The sequence below is a fragment of the Lasioglossum baleicum genome, chromosome 7 (assembly GCF_051020765.1).
Source record: "Lasioglossum baleicum chromosome 7, iyLasBale1, whole genome shotgun sequence".
NCBI lineage: Eukaryota > Metazoa > Arthropoda > Insecta > Hymenoptera > Halictidae > Lasioglossum > Lasioglossum baleicum.
Window position 1 is genome coordinate 7,973,402 of NC_134935.1, and position 19,119 is coordinate 7,992,520.

Consider the following 19,119-nt stretch of genomic DNA (forward strand, 5'->3'; position numbering starts at 1 on the left):
TAGTATTTACAATACTTGATGGTTTATTTTGCCGAGAAGTAAAATACACAGGCATTTGTTATAATGGTACTGCCGAAGAATACTTCTTAGTCTCTGTAATACATCTAGCGACAATACATCGGTACTAAAAAGAGAAAAGCTGATATTCGTTTCTTCCAGCAAAGTTCACAGTTTACCAAATACTTTACACAACTTTGTTTCGTTTTCTTTGTCTTTTTTTTTTGTTTCACCATTTGTTCTGTTTCTGTTTAACAAACTCCGCCACCATATACACACACTAAATTCATCATTCTCTCTTTCTCTCGTACTCTCGGTGCCCGGTGTCGTTCGACGCTTTGCGGGCGCGTCGCTTTACACAATCCCCGCCCATAATCGCGGCTCGCGCGACCGCTGGGCGTGGCGGGGGCGTGTCCCCGGCTACGGAGGACACGCCCACCGCCATGCGCACCCTGCAGTTCTGCACGGTGGTCCCAATCGCAGCGATTTCACGCTGTATGGCCGCTTATCGCGATCTAGGGACGCCGGTGCACGCTCTGGATCGCTCGGAGACCGAGATCCACAGGGACTCTTAAGAGGAAGTCGCATCGATCATCGAATTGACCATGCCCCTTCACACCTGCCACCTTCTTTATGACTTAACCCTTTGCAATATAATTAATTTCCGGATTAATCCTTTGCACTCGAAGCTATTCGGACTAGGGCTGTTACTTTCCTTCGAAGGTGATGAGAATCGAATTTTCGAAGCTTCGAAATTCGAACCTCTACAGTAAATTATTAGAGGATTAAAAGAAACAGGGTTTCGAAGCTTTGTACTTCGAAATTTCGCTGCTAAGTTACATTGCAGTTACAGACACTCCGACATTCCGAAAAAAATACGCCATTACAGCTAAAAGATTGATTTACAACTTCATACGATTTCAAGGCTTCGAAACTTCGGACACTTCGATGGCTTCGAAGCTTTAATACTTAGAAATTTCGAACACTTCAAAGTTCCCTGCGAATCCTTCGACTCGTCGTAGAGCCAAAGCTTCGGAAAAGTAACAGCCCCAATTCGGACTTGTAAATTTTAACATTTTATCCCATTGACGTGCACTTACTAAACTACAATTCTGTTCTGACAGAGTTCTCACGAATATCGTCGACCTCGCATGAAAATTGCCTAAGTCGAAAAAAGTAAATTTTACAAGAGGCGAAAAGAAAAACGATTTAAAGCGAAACTATTTTGCTTTACACGGATATTTTTTCAAACTTCTTTATATTTAGACACGAATTAAAACAGTTAACGAAAAAAGTTGAAGTACCTAACAAAGCGAAGCTGAAAACCAAATTTCCATAAAAAATGAACTCAGGCAGTTTTGATATAAGGCCGACGATATGCGACTTTCAAGTTTTACGGAAAAACAGTCGCTTCGACAGTTACAGAAAGATATCGTTGATCCGCGAAAGTGCAAAGGGTTTTGTCGTGGGCGAGGTCTCGCGAGCGATCCCCGGGGAACAGACGGGTCAATCGGGACCCCGGTCGTTCACTCTGATCTCTCATTCGCTCTGGACCTGTCTCGCTCCACCTCATCTAGGTACGTCCTCTATCTACGTCCCTCTTTCTCTATTGCATCTATCTACTCGCATCTCTGCGTGTCTATACAGTTTTCGTGAATATGTATTTAAAGATACCAATACATATAGACCCGGAATAGGTTCGATATGAGTTACTCGTTACGAGGGACACCTTTTTTTTGTAAAATAAGTACATTATATATATGTGTGTGTTATGTATAATATATATATATATAATGTATAATCCTCGAATAGGCGGTGATAAATAGTAACGACGAAGTAACAATACAATATTGCTCGATCCCGTATCATATAATATATAATATATATTCAATATTTATAATAATAATAATAATAATAATAATAATAATAATATAACGATATTATCCGCTCGCGAGTAAAGTAGCCTTTCTCTAGCACCCGTGTCCTTTCTCTCACTCTCTTTCTCTCTCTCTCTCTCTCGCTCTCTTTTTTTCCTATTAATAGAGCTACTTAAGAAAAGGGCTCACCGCGCGCTCGTTCATGTATGCATGTATGTTTTGTCTGCATGTATGTCATATACATGTACCGTATTCCATATGTATACATATATATATATATTTATTTATAACTATTTATAATCGTCTCTGTGTATTCCCTTCTTTCCTCGAAAGTAAACGATTACGGTAGGCCTAACGATCTCGAGTCGCACGCACTATTCTCTCTCTCGCTCGCTCTCTTTCACGCTCTCCCATTCGCTCGTTCGCTCTTCTCTCTTAGCACGTTCGTCCGGCGAAGCGTCCAAGGGCTGCAAAGCGATCCACGATTTTTCATAAGCCACCCAGCTATCGTACACGTCGAGGAAAAAGCAAATCGAACAAGCGAAATCGAAACGGGTCGCCTAGGAACGCTGTCCGGAGACACGCAACCCTAATCTAGAGGATCGCTGTTCCATCCGGGGACACGTGTACCGGGTGTTTCTCTGGGGTGACGAGCTCACGCGAATGACAATCACAGATCAAAGTCTAATGGACGTCGAGACAGAGATCCTCGACGGGACAGGCTTCTTGCGACGGGTTCGAAATGCGTCACAGAGTTCTTTCAAATTTTTACATCATGTTCCCTAAACATTTTGCTCGAAAGTCAGTTTTTCGAGATTGAGATATCGATCAAATTTTTCTTCCAATAGAGTAAGCTTCCAAATTCAAGTTATTATTCGTTTCAGAATATTCTGCGCAGAGATATAACGTTCTCAAAAGAAATTCCGTAAAATTCAGATGAAATAAAACGTTTAAATTCATTTATCCGAATAAGATGGTCAAAACTGCCCTTACAGGTTTTTCAATGGCTATTGACCATTCGAAAGCTGACCAAGAAAAACCCCTCCGAGTAAAATTTCAGCCCTCTTTAAACATATTTTTGGCGATTTTGTTCACAATATAACAACAAATTGCTCAACAAATTCCTAAGATTAATGCTCGGTGTCGAAAATGAAAATTCGAGAAACTTCTTTCTTTTCCATTGCTAACGTTCTACGAAGCTTGAGCAAATGATAATACTGTAATTGAAATCCAACCGTGGATTCTGCTCGTTCGAGGCAAGACTGAGCGTAGTACAAGGCGTGAAAATATCCAGAGAATTTTACACAGTACTGTTACATTAGTTTCTCATTGAGATTTATTTGTTTCGGCAGACTCGGAACATTTGATTTCGCATTCCAACCGCTTGCGCCAAAGCCTCCCTCTCAAAGACTCGACTCGACAATGTATGAACACTATGAATGCGTTGACTATTAAGTAGAACTTGCCGCGAGACCGCCCACGCTTCCGAGGGATAAAGACAAACTATGTTGGTTTGCGGTACACCATTAGTTTACACCGACGTGTAGTCAATTTAAGTGAAAATACCACTTTTGCGATTACTCTACCCTCTTTATTCCTAACGTGACGTTTCAAGGCTCAACGAAACTTGGAACACAACTGTACAAGTTATCTCGATGGGAAAGAGCATTTCCCTTTTTGTCTTTTTCTTTTTATAAGCTATTCACTTTCTCAGTTGCTATTGTACTTTCTTTCCCGTTACTTTATTTTCTTTATTCTCAATTCGATGTATTATATCCCATTCGCATCATTGGCCGCGTAGTATTTTTATGGACATTACTAGACAGCGGATCTTTTTATGCAAAATATAATGTTTATACATCATTTGCATGGAAATATATTAATGATTTTACTTGATTGAGAATAACGTCTCCGTATTTTTACATTTTTTGAATGTTTTTGTCGCACAAAATCCGCTGTCTGTTTACTACTTTTCGACTAGAAGCGATTAAAATTGTTTCAGCTCATAAAAATGACAAGGGTTCTTTTTAGATCTCGTGGAATTTTTGTTACAATACGTGCTTGGATGAATAAATTTATCGAATCAATTTCCACGTATGCAAACCTCGTTATTTCAATAATTATAAAATGAAAAATATAAAACCGGTGATTGGACCGGCAGTGAAGCTTACAGTTCTATTATTTTTCATTCGTTCGAATGATGCGAATGGGTGAAACATTGATATCACGAAAGAAACTACTCGAATGAAACAACAACCTCGTGTTCAAGCGAAACACCCCGGTACGCATCGAAATCGAGACGCTTATCGCTAGTTATACGAAATCCACTGCTGAAACAGTGCATCTGTTCTCAGTATGTCCACATACAAACAAATCTGCGCGTGAAAATCGACTCTCACTCTCTCTCTCTCATTCTCCCAAATATACTACGTACTAATTTTGACGTTATCAGGGGTGGTGTATCAAGGTCGTCTCCCTTAAAGCTACAGAGGTAAGTGTGAAGACGCGAAATACTGTTCTCCGGTCCGCGGGTGTCCTCGATCCCCCTTAGAACGTTTCCACATTGTCCGATTAATTAATAGATGTTCTCTAATTGCCGATCGGTATAATGCCAATATCCTACCTCGCCATCATTTTGATTTCATTAAACTTATACCAGATTAAGTTGTGCATTAAGCTATTATGTAATATGTTAATATGTTCATCACTTTAATTTATCAGATCTTTATATTAGAACCACAAGTCGAGTTAGTTTTTTCGAGCTGATTGATCTTTAATACAACTTTCTTTTCCGGAAGATTTTCTATCGCACGCGTAACGACCAACTACAACAACAACAGAGTAGAAAGGCATTATACCATCGACCGGGTAACATTCGTTAGTGAACCGGCGGACGCAGAAGAGAGCCAGACAATGTGAAAAGGTAGTGGCTCGGTCTACCAGACCTCTAACCGGACTACAAAGGCAGTTAGTAGGTCGCGAAAACGGAGCCGGGCAAAAAAGTTGGCCGGCGAGAATCGATCGGGGCTTTTGGAGGCGGGGGGTGTTTCGGGGGGACGTGTAGGCTGTTCTAGATGGGGTGGGGGTGCGCGGGCGACGGGGAAAATCGAGGACGAGGCTCCGCGGAAACGGAAGCGCGAGTCCCTCGGCGCCCCGGTCCTCTTTCGCTCGTTCGTACAGTACAAAGTGGAGGTACTTCGCTTTCGTGTAAATACAATAATGTACAATCTCCCTCTGCGGATTTTGTCACCCTCAAAACATTCTCTTCTCCCCCTCTCTCTCTCTCTCTCTCTTAGCTTCCCCTCTATCTATCTCTTTCTCCTCTCGTTTTGTTTCCTTTGTTCTGTTTGGAGTTTAAACCTTACTGTGACCTCGGCGCGCTCGGCGCCAGATTAACGGAATCGATCTACGCTCTACGGTGAGTCGAGAGACAAAAACGACCAACAAAATGTTTTCCGCTACCTATACAAGTTAAACGTCTTCTTCGTCTTCTTCTTCTTCTTCTTATTTCGCAGCGACGTGCTAGCGACACAGCTCGCTCGCTCGTTCTTCGTTGCTCCGGTTCGTCTCCTCCTCTTCCAGCTAGTTTTCTACCCTTCGTTCTCACCTCCTTCGCCGTCTTCTACCCTCCTTTCTTTCGGCACTGCCCCTTCCACCGGACTTAGCTAACGATTCTCCATTTTGTAATTTCTTTTTGGAGTAAGGTCTAGCCTTAGACCATATAGACTTATCGATAGACTGCGGATCTTTATGCAGAATAAAAATTGTCTGCACCGATTGCAAGAAACAGGAACTAAATTGATTTTAATAGGGGAGAAATCTTTCAACAATTTTGAATTTCATCTTCTCAATTTTGATGCAAACGCATAAAGATCCGCAGTCTACTTATAGACAACGGCGTCCAGTGAAGCAAAGATAACTGGAACGGGCAACGTCGCTAGATCATTACTAAGATATCCTGTCCATTCCATAAGCCAAGCGCAGGCACTCTCCTTATGGTCCGTGGGTCGATAAGCATAACTTATACATCTTTGGAAACCTGTCGTATCACGAATTACTTTATCTTTGCTTCAAGGAAAATTATCTGAGCCGTGTCTATCAGGTTGTATGGTCCAAGGGTCTAACGACCTTGGAAGCCTTAGGCACCGGCGGAAGATAGCACTGAGGTCTCCTTGCGCCCCTGTCATATGTCCAGCAGGCGACAAAGAGGACTCTTTCAGATGAGAATTTTTATCGAGATTGCTAGTCCTATCAGTATCTAATTTCTTTGGTTTGTTTCGTTTACTGCCAATATGCGCCCATAATTATGGAAGTGGTCTAAGCGATACATTTCTTGTTTCGTGATATTTCAAGGAAAAATATAATGTTGAAACAACAAGCACTATCTAACGGTTCATTTATCACGATATCGTAAAAATTACATTGGATTAACTTAGTTTAGAATGACGTAACAACTCATTTCTTTTTTAAGTTTCCACTTAGACCACTTCTCATTTGACAAAGAGAACACCGTACTGCTTCACATGGCATTGTCCAAGATTGTTTAACGACAAAGTCGAAAATCAATTTTTCTGTTTGATTGATTTTTATGAACGCATAAAGTCCGCTAATGACAGCAGCCTCTCGAAGAATTGAATTACAGCAGTGTTTGATGTCGCCATTTAATCCGTGTTGACCGTGTTGTTCAGTCCTCTTTGTCGACGCCAGACAATGGCGCAGAGGTCTCCTTTGGCTCCCTCGATCCAACGAGCGACAAAGAGGACGTTTCTTAATGATTTCGATCGGAAATCCGAATAGTCGCATCCCTCGGTAGTTTTTGTCTTTTGTTGAACTATGTTGTTAGATCAGGATTGCTTTGTCGGAGTGTGCGTCCTCTTTGTTGCTGCTAGACAATGCTCTCTCGCTCGCTACGACCTACGCTGCTTCGAGATTGCCGCGCGCGCGTCCGTCTACCTACGTATCGATCTACTACTGTACACGGAGATATCTTGGTCGTAACGCTAATCGTGATAACAAATTACACGGTACGTATCGCCTACATACTTTTTTGGGGGCTCGCTGTGCGTATGTATCGTTCCCAACGCGTGCACTCCCACACGCTGTGCGGTCTACGCTATTATTCCCTTTCTCTCTGTCTCTGCGACTGTGTTTGTTTCTCTGTGTATGCGTGTACGTATACACCACTGGCCGAAACTTTGCAATCGTTTACAGACTCGTCGCTCACAATTATATACAGCTGGTGTACAACGTATTCGTACACCTTTCGAAAACGAAGAGCTTTTTCAAAATTCGACCGAACAGCTAGAGTTTCTTCAGACGTTAGAAGAACTAGTTTTCTGCCTAATGTGTAAATCATTTTTTTTCAATAGTTACTGGTCGCAATTGCGAAGGGAAAAGTAAAGGTGACGATTTCGAAATTTTATAAGTATTTTGTAAATCTAAGTTATATCTGTGGCTGTCACTTTCGAGACATAATCGTTTAAAGGTTTGATCACTAATGTTTTGAGATAGGACATCCCTTAAATTGCATTATTTTTTCCAGCCTTTCGAATGTATTATCAGCACTTTCTTTCTGGGAAATACGTAAATCTTATACTAGAAAGTTCAATCAATGCATAAACTCAGACAACCGCAGATATATAATGAAGAATTTAATTTGAAACTGCCCTTTCCAGTACAGAATTAAATTCTCCTCGTGCCGAACGAGAATTCACAACCAGCACAGAATTGTGGGAGGTGACCAGAGTCACCTTTACCGACTCTGTTCCAACAATGCTGACCTTTCAGCCGTTCCCATCGATTCGCTCCGTAGCGTATTGCAAAGTTTGGACCAGAAGTCGCATCCTCTGGTGTTTATGATCCTGCGGTGTTTATATGTGGGTGTGTGGTCGGTGTATGATCGGTGTATTTATGGCGCGATTCGCAAAACGCGCCCCTATATGCGCCTCGATAGCCCCCTGTGTGTTATCCTCTTGTGTGTACATTCTCTATTCGTGCCTCGGATGACAGACGTGTGTCTCTGCCACACCGTTATTGTTATATACGTGTGTATACATGTGACAATGCGAAAGTACAGCGTGTGTTGTGCTCCCGTACAACCAGTGTTGTTTCTATTCTCCTTCGTGAGCTCGTGTATATGTGTATCTGTATTATGCATGTATGTAGAATGTGTAGACTGCAGATCCTTTATGCAAAATAAGAATCGTTTCTATCAATCGTAAGAAGCTTTTTATTTTCTTTAATGATCTGTATAAATTGAAAATAACACGTCGACGTCTGTAAGCTGAGATTTCCTGAACGCGCGACGTCGCCACGATCTAAATTTATTTTATTTTTTCACGCAGCGGCGTGACGCGTCGTTGGGAATGCCAGCTTTCTTTTTATTTCTGCCATAAACGCATAAAATCCGCAGTCTACTAACGTGTGTCACGGTGTGAGGTGCTCGCCGGTGGCTGTAGGTAATCTTTAACCCTTAAACAGGTGCCCGCTGATCATATTCGAAAGAACGTTGTTCGTTTTCTTTTTTTGTACATTACTTCTAAGGAGATTCTATTCCTCTATATGTCACTTTAATCGTCGTCGTCGTCTCTCTCTCTCGTTATTCTCTTTGTAATGTATAATATATAATATAATCTTCTTCTTGTTATTTTTTCTTTTCTTTCTTCTTTTTTTTTTTGGTTGTTTTCGTCGTTTATTTGTTCAAGATTAAAAACGTTTCTCGAGTCGAATCGTTGATAAGGCTAATCGCGAGAGGAAGAACTTGGATAAACGTGCACGTTATAGGCGAAACAGTTTATTACAATAGAGCTTTTTCTCACTCTCTCTCTTTCTTTCTCTCTTTGTTTGCTCTCGTTCGGCTCGCAAAGCAAAAACACGCGTGTCCGCTCGCTCGCTAAAAATTGACTTTTTTCGCGACCGACGAGATCGTCTCGCGATATTTTCTTTTTTTTCGCAAACAGACGATTCGGACCAGCTTCTTCTTGTTTTCGCGTGAGAGATTCTCTCTCGGTTAACAACTAGGCAATTCTACGAAGTGAAACTTGCCCTCTTAAGGGTTAAAGACGGTATATTCAAAGGAGAGGGGACCCCTGCCGAAGACGGCGAACCGGCTTCGGCTTGTCGGTGAACAACGTAACCGCGACCCGAAGTTACGGTCGCGAATCAGTGCCGAACGAAATGTCGAGGAACCGAAATACTGGCCCGCTCTCCGCGAAATTAAAGTGCAAGAAATACTATGACGCGATCCTGGCGAGAATTTGATTCGCCGGGAACCGTCGGGCTTTGATCGATCAAAATGATAACAATCGAACGTCTTTTCTCGAACGATCTACTGTTAGCACTGCGGATCTTTATGCGGAAGAATGATTCGAGAATTCTTCTTATTGTACGTTAACACTGGATTAGAGAATATTCTAGCTAATTGTAACTTCGTAATTTATTGTTGCTCGTATTATTGCGTTATATATTCGCCGTTTAAAGTAATCGAACTGCGAATCTTTATGCGAATTTATGGAACTTCTGGAAGCTAGTGAATATTTACTGTTAATCGTTTCAGCAGATTAATAGCAGCGTCACACGGTAAATTGTATGTAGTAAAAATCTGCATTCTAACGGTATAGCTACCTCGCAGATCATTGTAGAGATTTATAGCTTCGGAGATGCAACTTGTACAAATTTCTACACAATCCCCATTCGTTTATTTTCATCGTTTTTTTGAATGTTAACAATATCTTCTCTGCTACAATTCAAACAGACTCTCTGAGATTTCTCGAGACGAAAATTCTGGTTCACTGTTAATCGGTTAGAGAGAATACTATACAGCTTGTAAATTTGTAGGATCTGTTGTGTTACTGCTCCGATGTTTACCAAGTAAAAAGGCAGAAAGACCCGCAGTCTAGCGACGATAAACGACAGGAGTAAATGAACGTCGGGGACGAGTGATCGAGAGTAACCGAGCGTGTCAGTGATGGTCGATGGAGCTGGTTTTATTGTTGACCCTGACACTGTTCTTGTTGTTGTAGTAGTTGTTGTTGTTGTTGTAGTTATTGTAGCTGTTGTTTCTGTTGTTGTTCGATGTGATAGTAGTGATGGTGGTGATTGTGGTGATGGTATAATTGGTGCTGTTGGTGGCCGACAGGGTGCGGGTGGTCGAGAGTGGCCTTACTTGAGTAGCTGATGCGCTCGCTCGTTGGCCACCTTTATCCTCGTCTCGTTCGATTCGCCCTGCGTGCCAAAAAAACAAACAAACGAAAGATCGTAACCCAGACTCATGTTCAGCCGTATGTATCGTCGGGATCATTGTTATTCGTCGGTCATGTCATCTTGCGGTCAGTCTCACTGCGTGTCTCTAGACCGAAAACAAAACGCTTCGTCGTCGTTCGCTCGCTCGACTCGCGTCGCGGTCTCTTCGTTCGGCCTCGCGAGATTTCGTGAAACAGCCCACAAAAAGTAATGATCTGAGATAGGTCACAAAATAAGCGAAACAAAATTAATCACTTATTTTATTGGCCATTTCCGCACTTTGTGGGCCATTTCTGCGGGATTTGCGGGCCATTTTGTGGGTTGTTTGTGGGCTATGACGAGCTGCTTTTGTAGGTCAATTGTGGGTCATTGTGCAGTGGCGGTTTCAAGCGTCAAAATTCAAATCATTTACAAAAAATTAAAACAACTTCAATTTTCAATTGTGAATTATGCTTATTGTTAGTACCACTTACGTTATAGGCTACTAGAACAACTTCTATTTATAACTTGAGTTTCAGGGCCCCAAAATTTTTACCGCTTGTGGCCCCCACTTGACTTGATCCGCCACTGTCATTGTGAAGGTATATGTGGGCCTTTTCGGCTCACTTGCAAATAATTGTGGGACATTATGAGAATCATTTTGACGGCCAGCGAGGAGAATACGTAAGAAGACCGAGACGTTGTACGCAACAATGGCGAACGACGACAACGACAGCGACGACGACGACCCTGCGGGGTTTCATCCGACAAATGAGATTCCAAAAGGTTAAATGCGACATCATTGGTACGTGTGGAAATACAGACCGTCGATCAAAGCTTTCAGATCGGCTATTTTCAATCTGTTATTGCTATTCTCGCACCCCGGTCCCAAAAGTTCTTACAATTATCAACGCTTAACAATATAATCGAAATTTTAACGTCGAGATTGCCAATCTCTGATAAATAGGGCTGGCAAGAGAGACCACACGGAGGTAACAGAATTACTATTATATTGGGAGCGATGTTAGACGATCTGAAAGCTGTGCCGACGCGACGGTTGGACGTGTACGTAGACATAATAATAATCACAGTAATAGTAGTAATAATCGTGGAGATATCGTAGAATCAGGTGAACGACACCAACGGCAAAGAAGATGATGCGATTACAGGGAGTACAAAACTGAACGGCGTGTAGGAGGTTTGCTAAGTACACGACACGAGGTGTAACAGCGTTGGGACCGTCAACATGATCAAGTTATAGTCGATCAACTCCCTTGGAAATGTTGAAGTTCGTGAAAGAACTTCGTTGAGCGTCGAAAGAAATTTACGCAAGGAATCTCGATACCGCGCGAAGCTGTCGACGGTCCCACCGCTAGCGATACGTGTGTAGGTGTTTAGGCTTGCGACGGGGATCGACCCGACGATGATCATAGTTCGTTGTAGCATAGACAAGGTTGTGGATCGAGTTTTGGAGACATACAACGAGTTGGGTTGACGGGTTGTGGCGTAGTGTCCGACCGACGACGAGAAGGCAGAAGAAGGGGGTTATTTCTTTTTCTCGTTTCTCTTTCTTTTTTATCAATTTTCTTGGTGGTGGTAGTGGTAGTGATGGCGGTGGTAGTGGTGGTGGTGGTGGTGGGTGTGTCGGCGTATTGATATATATATATATTAATATATATAATATATATATATGTATACGTGTGTATATATATATATTACTATATTTGGAGCTGGAGTATAATATATATAATTTGACTATTTGGGGCTCGGAGGAGACGGGTACGTGGGCAGAGAGACGCATTTTACTTGAGCAGGGCGTGCGCACGCTGATTCGCCACGGCTATCCTCGTTTCGTTCGACTCGCCCTGTGGATTACCATACAGTTCGGATTTGGTCAACACAGGTGGCACAGAAAACTGAGAATCTTCAAAAGTCGAACGTAAAAATGGCAACAAGTTTAAACAGAGAGAGATATACAGCTTATACGCTACCGCGGTCGCAACCATCCGGACTCCCGACAAATTCGAATCGAACATTTTTCAATCAAGTTGGTATCACAGACGCTGTTTCTAACGATTCCTTCTGAATTTATTTAAACAACATTTTTATCCATTTTTTCCGCAGTTGTATCTCAAATTTTACATTATTGTAAAGAAGAACCTACGATTTAGATTGTCAAAAAAAATTGTTGTCATTGAAATAAGTCGTTGTTCACAGCAGTTCAATTTTTGTCGAGTCATAGCAGAGTTTAGAATTATTTTCATATTATTCTATGAAGAGAGAGACCAAAAAAGAAAAATACTTAACATCGTATACTGTTTGCGCTCGTGAAACTGCCTAAGAACTGTTTTCAAGAAATTCGTTTTTCTAAAACCACCCCCATCGTCCTTCTTTAGAAACTGAAGTTATCTGTTAAATTATATTAGTTCTAAGAACTATTGAATTACGAACAAAATAACCTTTGAACAACTTCTTAAAGAATTCTCGACTATTGATCCGAAAGTGTCAATAAACATTTTCCTCTAGCACTTGTAGTTCGCACAAACAAGAAACCACGACTCATTAACAAAAACTATTCAAAGAAGGACCTAAAGTGAAAACAAACGTTATAAAACAGGATTTAAAGAATTTGTACCGGAGGCGTTCTAGAAATACATAGATTCGTTGAAAACGATTCCCAGACAGTTTACAAAAATAGTTTGATAAAGAGGATAATATCTGCGTTGTCCGCCATTGGCAAACATGTAAGTGTCCGGATGCTTTAGAACGATAGCGTATACAAATACAGACATACGTACGAAATATTATATGTATATTTATAGAGATATATATATATATATAGAAGTATATAAAAGACGTAACAGTAGAGAAAAGATAGTAAAAAAAAAAGTAGGGCGAACAAAGCGTGACCGCGACAAAACGGTGCAATTTGCCATTTTTCCCATTTCTGTACGTTTATGCATTGCCTCCTCTTTACATTCTCTTTTTCCCGGTTTCCTTTTTTTCTTTTTGATCATATTCTTTGCGGTGTACACAGGCCGAACACAGAGAAGACAGCCCGTGATATAACAGTGGCAAAAAGAATAATGACGATTGTGCGATGACGAGAAGGGAGTAAAAGGGGCGGCTATAGTCGTGCGGTGCACGTGCGTGCGCATGCCAAAAACAAGAAACGAGACGATCATCGATCATTTATACAGGATCATCAGAGAGGATCCAAGATCTCTGCAGAAAAATTCTTGTACCTCTTACTAGACTGCGGATTTTACGCGTTTATGACGAAAATGGGTGGATGTGAATGAAAACAGAAAAGACGATTTAATAAGGTTCATATGTAATTTCCAAGTTATTGAATTTTTATGTGATCCCTGCGTCTTGTAATTGACGGAGAACATTTTTATTTTGCACAAAGGTCCGCAGTCTGCCTCTTACATTCGAGTTTCTCGACGATCGTTTCGCTCCCGGAAATAGAAGTTCCGTGCCAATACAAAAGAATATGTGTACAGAGAATTCGAGACGGTACAGAGAACCAACGAATCAGCTCTTATCGATAGAGAGCCACTTCCGGTCTCTTTAAGAGCCCTCTGGAACCACAGTTCGACGCAGATCTCGTTTGTTAGGATGATTTTACGGAATATCGAATGAAAACGGAAAAAACTAGACTGTGGAACTCAGAGTCACCACATAAAATTGCTGTACCATTGTTCAAAATATTGTTTAGATTATTAAATAATAAATCAAGTATTGAAAGGAAAGAAAATTAGAATACATAGAATGGAATTAACTTCGAATTGGTGCAAACAAGGCTGAACCGAAGGTAGCAAAACGAGATCCGCGCGAGCAGTTCTCCTAACGGAACGTAGGATCAAAAGATCGTGGAAACGGGGTAAAAGGTGCTCTACAAAATGGAGGGAAAATGCGGAAAAATCGTGACGTTGCCCATCGTCGGCGGCCAGAGATCTCTCTCGCGATCAAACACATCCTACGCGAGCGAAGGAAAAGCTGGCTGATATCGCGCTTCTTATCTCTTGCGCACGGCGAGCCGGCCCACAGTGTTTCGATTCAGAGATCTATCCACGCGATCCATCCAGCTTCTAGTTCGTCCCTTTGGTCAAAAGGATAAGACGAGGAGATTCGCGCTGGATTCACGACTCGATTAAAATCGGACAGGATTGGGATCGAATGTCCTAGAGGATATCTCGATCGCGCTGGAATCGAGGGAACTCGTCCCGAAATTTTAACAACACTTTGCCGGTTTGTATGACAACCGTTTTGACAATTGGGCTGCAGAAAGGTTTTATTGATAATTACTAGACTGCGGATGTTTATGCAATTTTTCATTTTCGCAGGCAAATTTCAAGAGAAAGCGGGAACAAATGAAATCTTATTTTCAGTAGTAGTAGCCTTTGTAGATCCGAAATGAGTAAAAATCGTATGGAATTCTGTGGAATTTTATATTCTAGCATTTTTTGAACATCTTTAGAACCCACAAATGCATAAAGGTCCGCAGTCTAGTAATTACATTGCAGCTTTGTCGCAGAGGCTACGCAACGCAGCAAGGTTTTGTTAAAAATCTGACAGTGTTCCTTGATCAGACCTGAAACCCTCGTGGAAATCGTATGAAGAATTTTGAATAGGATTCAGGGTATAGCCTGCGGAATGGAGAAATTAATTTTCACGCGAGCGTCCCATATACAGCATAATCAGGCTGGTGCGTGTCGGAACATTCGCGGCGTGTGCTTTAATAATTAGTTAAAAGTAGCCGCGCCGTATATGGAACAGCGGATCCGAAAGGGTTAAATTGCATCGGATGGAAGGGGAGGATAGAAAGCGAAAGCGACGACGAAACGTGTGTGTGTTGTGCATCGCTCTGAGCGCGTGCATCGTGAGAGAGAAAAAGTCCACGCATGCTCCGTGGAACAGAAAAAAAATATAGAACGGAGCTAAATCGTACGTGATCGGATCGGATTCATCTTTTCACGGCAATCCTGCTGTTTCGGAGCTTGCTCTCTGCATTATTCCCTCGTTAATTCCTTTCCCTTAGAACAACGGTGCGTCGATAATTCGCGAGAGTGTAGGCAGGTACATAGGTACCTTCAAAGTGCTCCAAAACGGGAACGAAAAATCGCTCGTCGAAATTTCTGCGTTGGTTACACAGAGGAGACTTTGTTCTTCGAATCCGTTGTAGTATGAGCCGCGAGAAAAATTTTTTGAAGTCTCCATAGAGTTTTGAAGATGCACTATTTTCGAGATAAAATGCAAATTCTCGATTGACTTCTTGAAAGTTTCTTGTTACGAGAATATTTGTTTAAAAATCGCTGTTTAACAGAGTGAAAGAAGACGCTTCTCGCTGTAGAATGAGCGAAGGAACATCATTTCATCATTTTTTTATACGAAGTTACAACATGTTCACCGGTGACTGATCTTTGAACTTTAAATGTTGCGACAATAAAAATGTAACGTAGTAGAACTTGAAGATGTGCGGATGCACACACCAAGGGTGTTTTAGTTTGAAATTGGAAATGATAGAGGAGAAGAGACAGAGCAAGCTCCGAACGTCCGCGACAGCTCCGGGCTGAGACCGCGCCTCTTGGACTCGCGCGTCCTTTCCTCACCTTGCGATTGATCCTGTCGATCTGCCGGTTCTGATTCTCCAGCTCGCTGCCCATATCGATCGCCATGTTTCTCAGATTACCGATCATCGTGTTCACCTGACCCATATTCTCCTCCATCTCTCCTTCACGAGCGTCGTTCGTGATCTTGCCGATGTAACCACCCTGAGGACCTAATCCGTTTCGATCATCCATCACCCGCTGGGGCTGGTTGTTGACCACCTTGCCGTCGTCGTTCCCCTTCCATGTGCCTTCATCCTCCTTGAAACTGGCGCTTCTGCAACGCCGGACACACAATTGATTAGCACACCGATAACTAACTATACTTGGTGACGCGCGTCGAACTCCGAGCATCAAGTTGTCCGAAAGTGGGTCATCTTTGGCCATTTATTACTCTCTACATTAGTCTACATCGTTTGGTTTTGTTTTTATAAGAAATTTCTAAAGAGTGCCAACACTTTCGGTGACTCGATGGTAGAGTGTTTCTCATCCTTGCTGTCTTCTTTTTCAAACAATTTATATTTTCATTGTCTCTTTTAACAAGATCGTGTAACAATTATTTCGCTGTAGTATATGTGTTTCTCTTTTCGTGTCACTCGGTAGAAGACAGCAAGGTTAAATAATTCACCGAATTAATTAATTGAAAGAAGTCTGGACAAGTGGGGCGCACTCGACATTCAACAGCTCATTATTAACAGTTATTTCTGAGGATCCTCGTTGAATCAAGGCTCATTTCGTCGGTGGAACTTCGAAGAGTGCGTTCATATTTCTATTACATCTCGAGGAAGAGCGTTCTACGACGAAACTCGTAATTTCTAAATTCAAAAATATATTTCTATAATAAAATTGAAGATTTCTTTTGAAAATTTATTCCAGAATTCAGAGGTGCAGAATCACGCTGTAGTGGTCACGACGTATAATTTCGAAACACCCTGTACACGTGCATTTTATTCGATTGGCAAGAAAGTAATTTCGGTATTTTAACTTGCTTACTTTAATGAACTTTAATAAATAAGATATTTCCTATTTGTGTTCGACGATCTTTTGCCAAAACGAATAAATAAGAAAATGTTTTATAGATTATTAAAGATAATCATTAAAATAATAATATATTATATAATATTTTAATATGTGATTATATTAATTAAGTAAATATATAATTATTATTAATAAATTAATATAATATATTAGAATAATAAAGATATTAAAAACAAAGAATGATTAAAGTTCATCGCTAGAATAGAAAAATTGGGGTTTTACTTCACCTTAAAGTACCGAAATTACTTTCTCGCCAACCCAATAGTACACGTTCAAAATCGCGATCTAGCATCACGGGCGCATCGGAATAGAAACGTCCACCGAAAAAGAGCAAAGTTCCTTGGCGTCTCAAAGCGAGAGCCAAGTCGGAGTTAACGAGCTGTGAAAGAAACGTCCGAGGGCCACGAATAAAAGAGTGTGTGTGAGAGAAAGAGAGAGTATACGAAATGCGTGGTAGTGGTAGTAGTAGCGGGAGTGTAACATGAAGTTTAAAAAAGCGATCCGGGACAGCCCTACTTGTTGCATGGAAGAACGCAGAGACCGCAGCACTTTTCCATTCCGGTGAGATTTTTCTCGGCCTCGCGCATGTCGGCGTTGATCTGGTCCATGCCCTCCTCGATTCTGTCCAGTTGTTCTGTTTCATCGTACGAGAACACATCGTTAGAATCGCTCCCCGTGCACGGATTTCACTGCGTTACATCGCAGCTCGAAAGGGAACGGGCAGCGGCGAACGAATACAAAACAAAATTGTAAAACGAAAAAATTCAACTGCTCTTCTACTACGCACGCGTGTCGTACTCCGAACTAAATAATCGTACTTAAACCAATAGAAAACTAATAAATGGGAAATCATAAACTGCTCGGTTCCCTTTCGACGGTTCAATCATTAAAAATTGGCTGCGTCGTCGCTCATACGAAATCGCAGACATCTTCTTTTCCTTTAACCGTTTAACCAGTCATTTCGATGATGTTTCTCATCTGTTTTCTGTTCTGCGATCGTTGAGCGACGACCAGAGATACTAAAGTGCGCCAGGAGCCGCCCGAAAGCATCGCAATCGGTTTTCGAATTTTTATAGAAACATTGCACAGCGTTAATTCATTTCGTGGCTGAGAATTGTATGATAATTAAAATATACGCGGAATGCAAAAGAGATGATTGGAATCCATTGACGATGAACATTTTTCGAGCAACATTCTTATCACTTTGATATTTACTCGCTCGAAGCGAAGAATGAGGCAAAGCGTTCATTTATGAAACGATTAATTAAATCGAGCAGAATCGAAATTCAACGTGGGAAGAAATACAATGGGCGTTCGTACGAAATTCCCCGATAAACCGAGCGAAAGCGATGCGTCTGGATGGCGTCCGGCAAACGAAATAAACAAGAACGAGTGCAACGGGAGTGCAACAGCTAAGCCAAAAAAGAGAAAAAAAAATAGTCTCCCTGCTAAGGGATCGTTAATCCTAAGTAATCGGGTGAGTAGCTCTGTATGTACTGGGGTGTATACGGTGGGTAATTTATCTAAGGGTATCAGCTGGGTATTACGAGAATCGAACCAAGTATGCTTTGACGAGTATAAGAGTATAGCGCGCGTCCGATGCGAGATCTATATATCTGGTGTGCCGGTTAATATATATATATTTTGTTCTCGACAACGGGTATAATAAATACAGTATGCAATATATGTATATATATATATATATATATATATATACAGTATATATATATATATAAATACATATATATAGGTGGTATTATATTAAAGACTTACACCGTGCCGGAAGTGACGGAGAGAGGCGTATAAAACGTGGTGCGAGTGTCGTGCGTACCCGACACGTATTTACCCATTCGTTTTGTTTATCGTTTATCTGTATATTTTCTCTTTCTGTATTTCCTACGGTTTTCATTTGATTTGTATACCTTTTCCTACTCCACCTGTATTCCCCTTTTGCACCTGTTCTCTGTATTACTAAATACTTGTCTATAGATATAGTAGTTTTGTTTCTCTGTACAACAAGTATTACATTACGTTCTGTTTTCCCTACGGAATATCATATTAGCATTGTTCTCATATAACACAGTAATAGTTGTTCTCTCTGTTTTTGTTCGTTCGCCTTCGTGAGATCACGTCAAACACGGACGGATAGAGAAGAAACGGAGTCAAGAAAGAGGAGGAGAGAGAGAGAGAGACCACAGGATGCAGAAGAAAAGAGAAAAACAAGGAGAACTAAAAAGGAAAGAGACAACAGAAGAAAGAAGAAAGAAAATAGAAGAAGAAGAAGAAGAAGAGACAGAAAAAGAATGAAATAGAAAAAGAGATAGAGCTTCCAGAAGTTAGAGGTCAGAGAAAAGTAGAGAACAACGAAGAGAATT

General features: G+C 41.3%; 1 protein-coding gene across 6 annotated transcripts in view; it reads right to left on the reverse strand.

Moving 5' to 3' along the window:
• Snap25 (Synaptosomal-associated protein 25kDa) overlaps positions 1-19,119 on the reverse strand; it is a 56,809-nt gene continuing 37,690 nt past the window's right edge. For 4 of the 6 annotated variants that reach the window (XM_076427725.1, XM_076427728.1, XM_076427727.1 and 1 more), the window contains exons 5-7: positions 17,261-17,378; positions 15,710-15,983; positions 1-10,097 (exon numbers count right to left, since the gene is read on the reverse strand). In XM_076427725.1, the coding sequence (XP_076283840.1) occupies positions 10,035-10,097; positions 15,710-15,983; positions 17,261-17,378 (455 nt within the window). In that variant the 3' untranslated portion in view covers positions 1-10,034. Of the gene's footprint in view, positions 10,098-10,736; positions 11,960-15,709; positions 15,984-17,260; positions 17,379-19,119 lie in introns of those variants that run through there. The other 2 variants (XM_076427729.1, XM_076427726.1) reach the window with 1 other exon arrangement.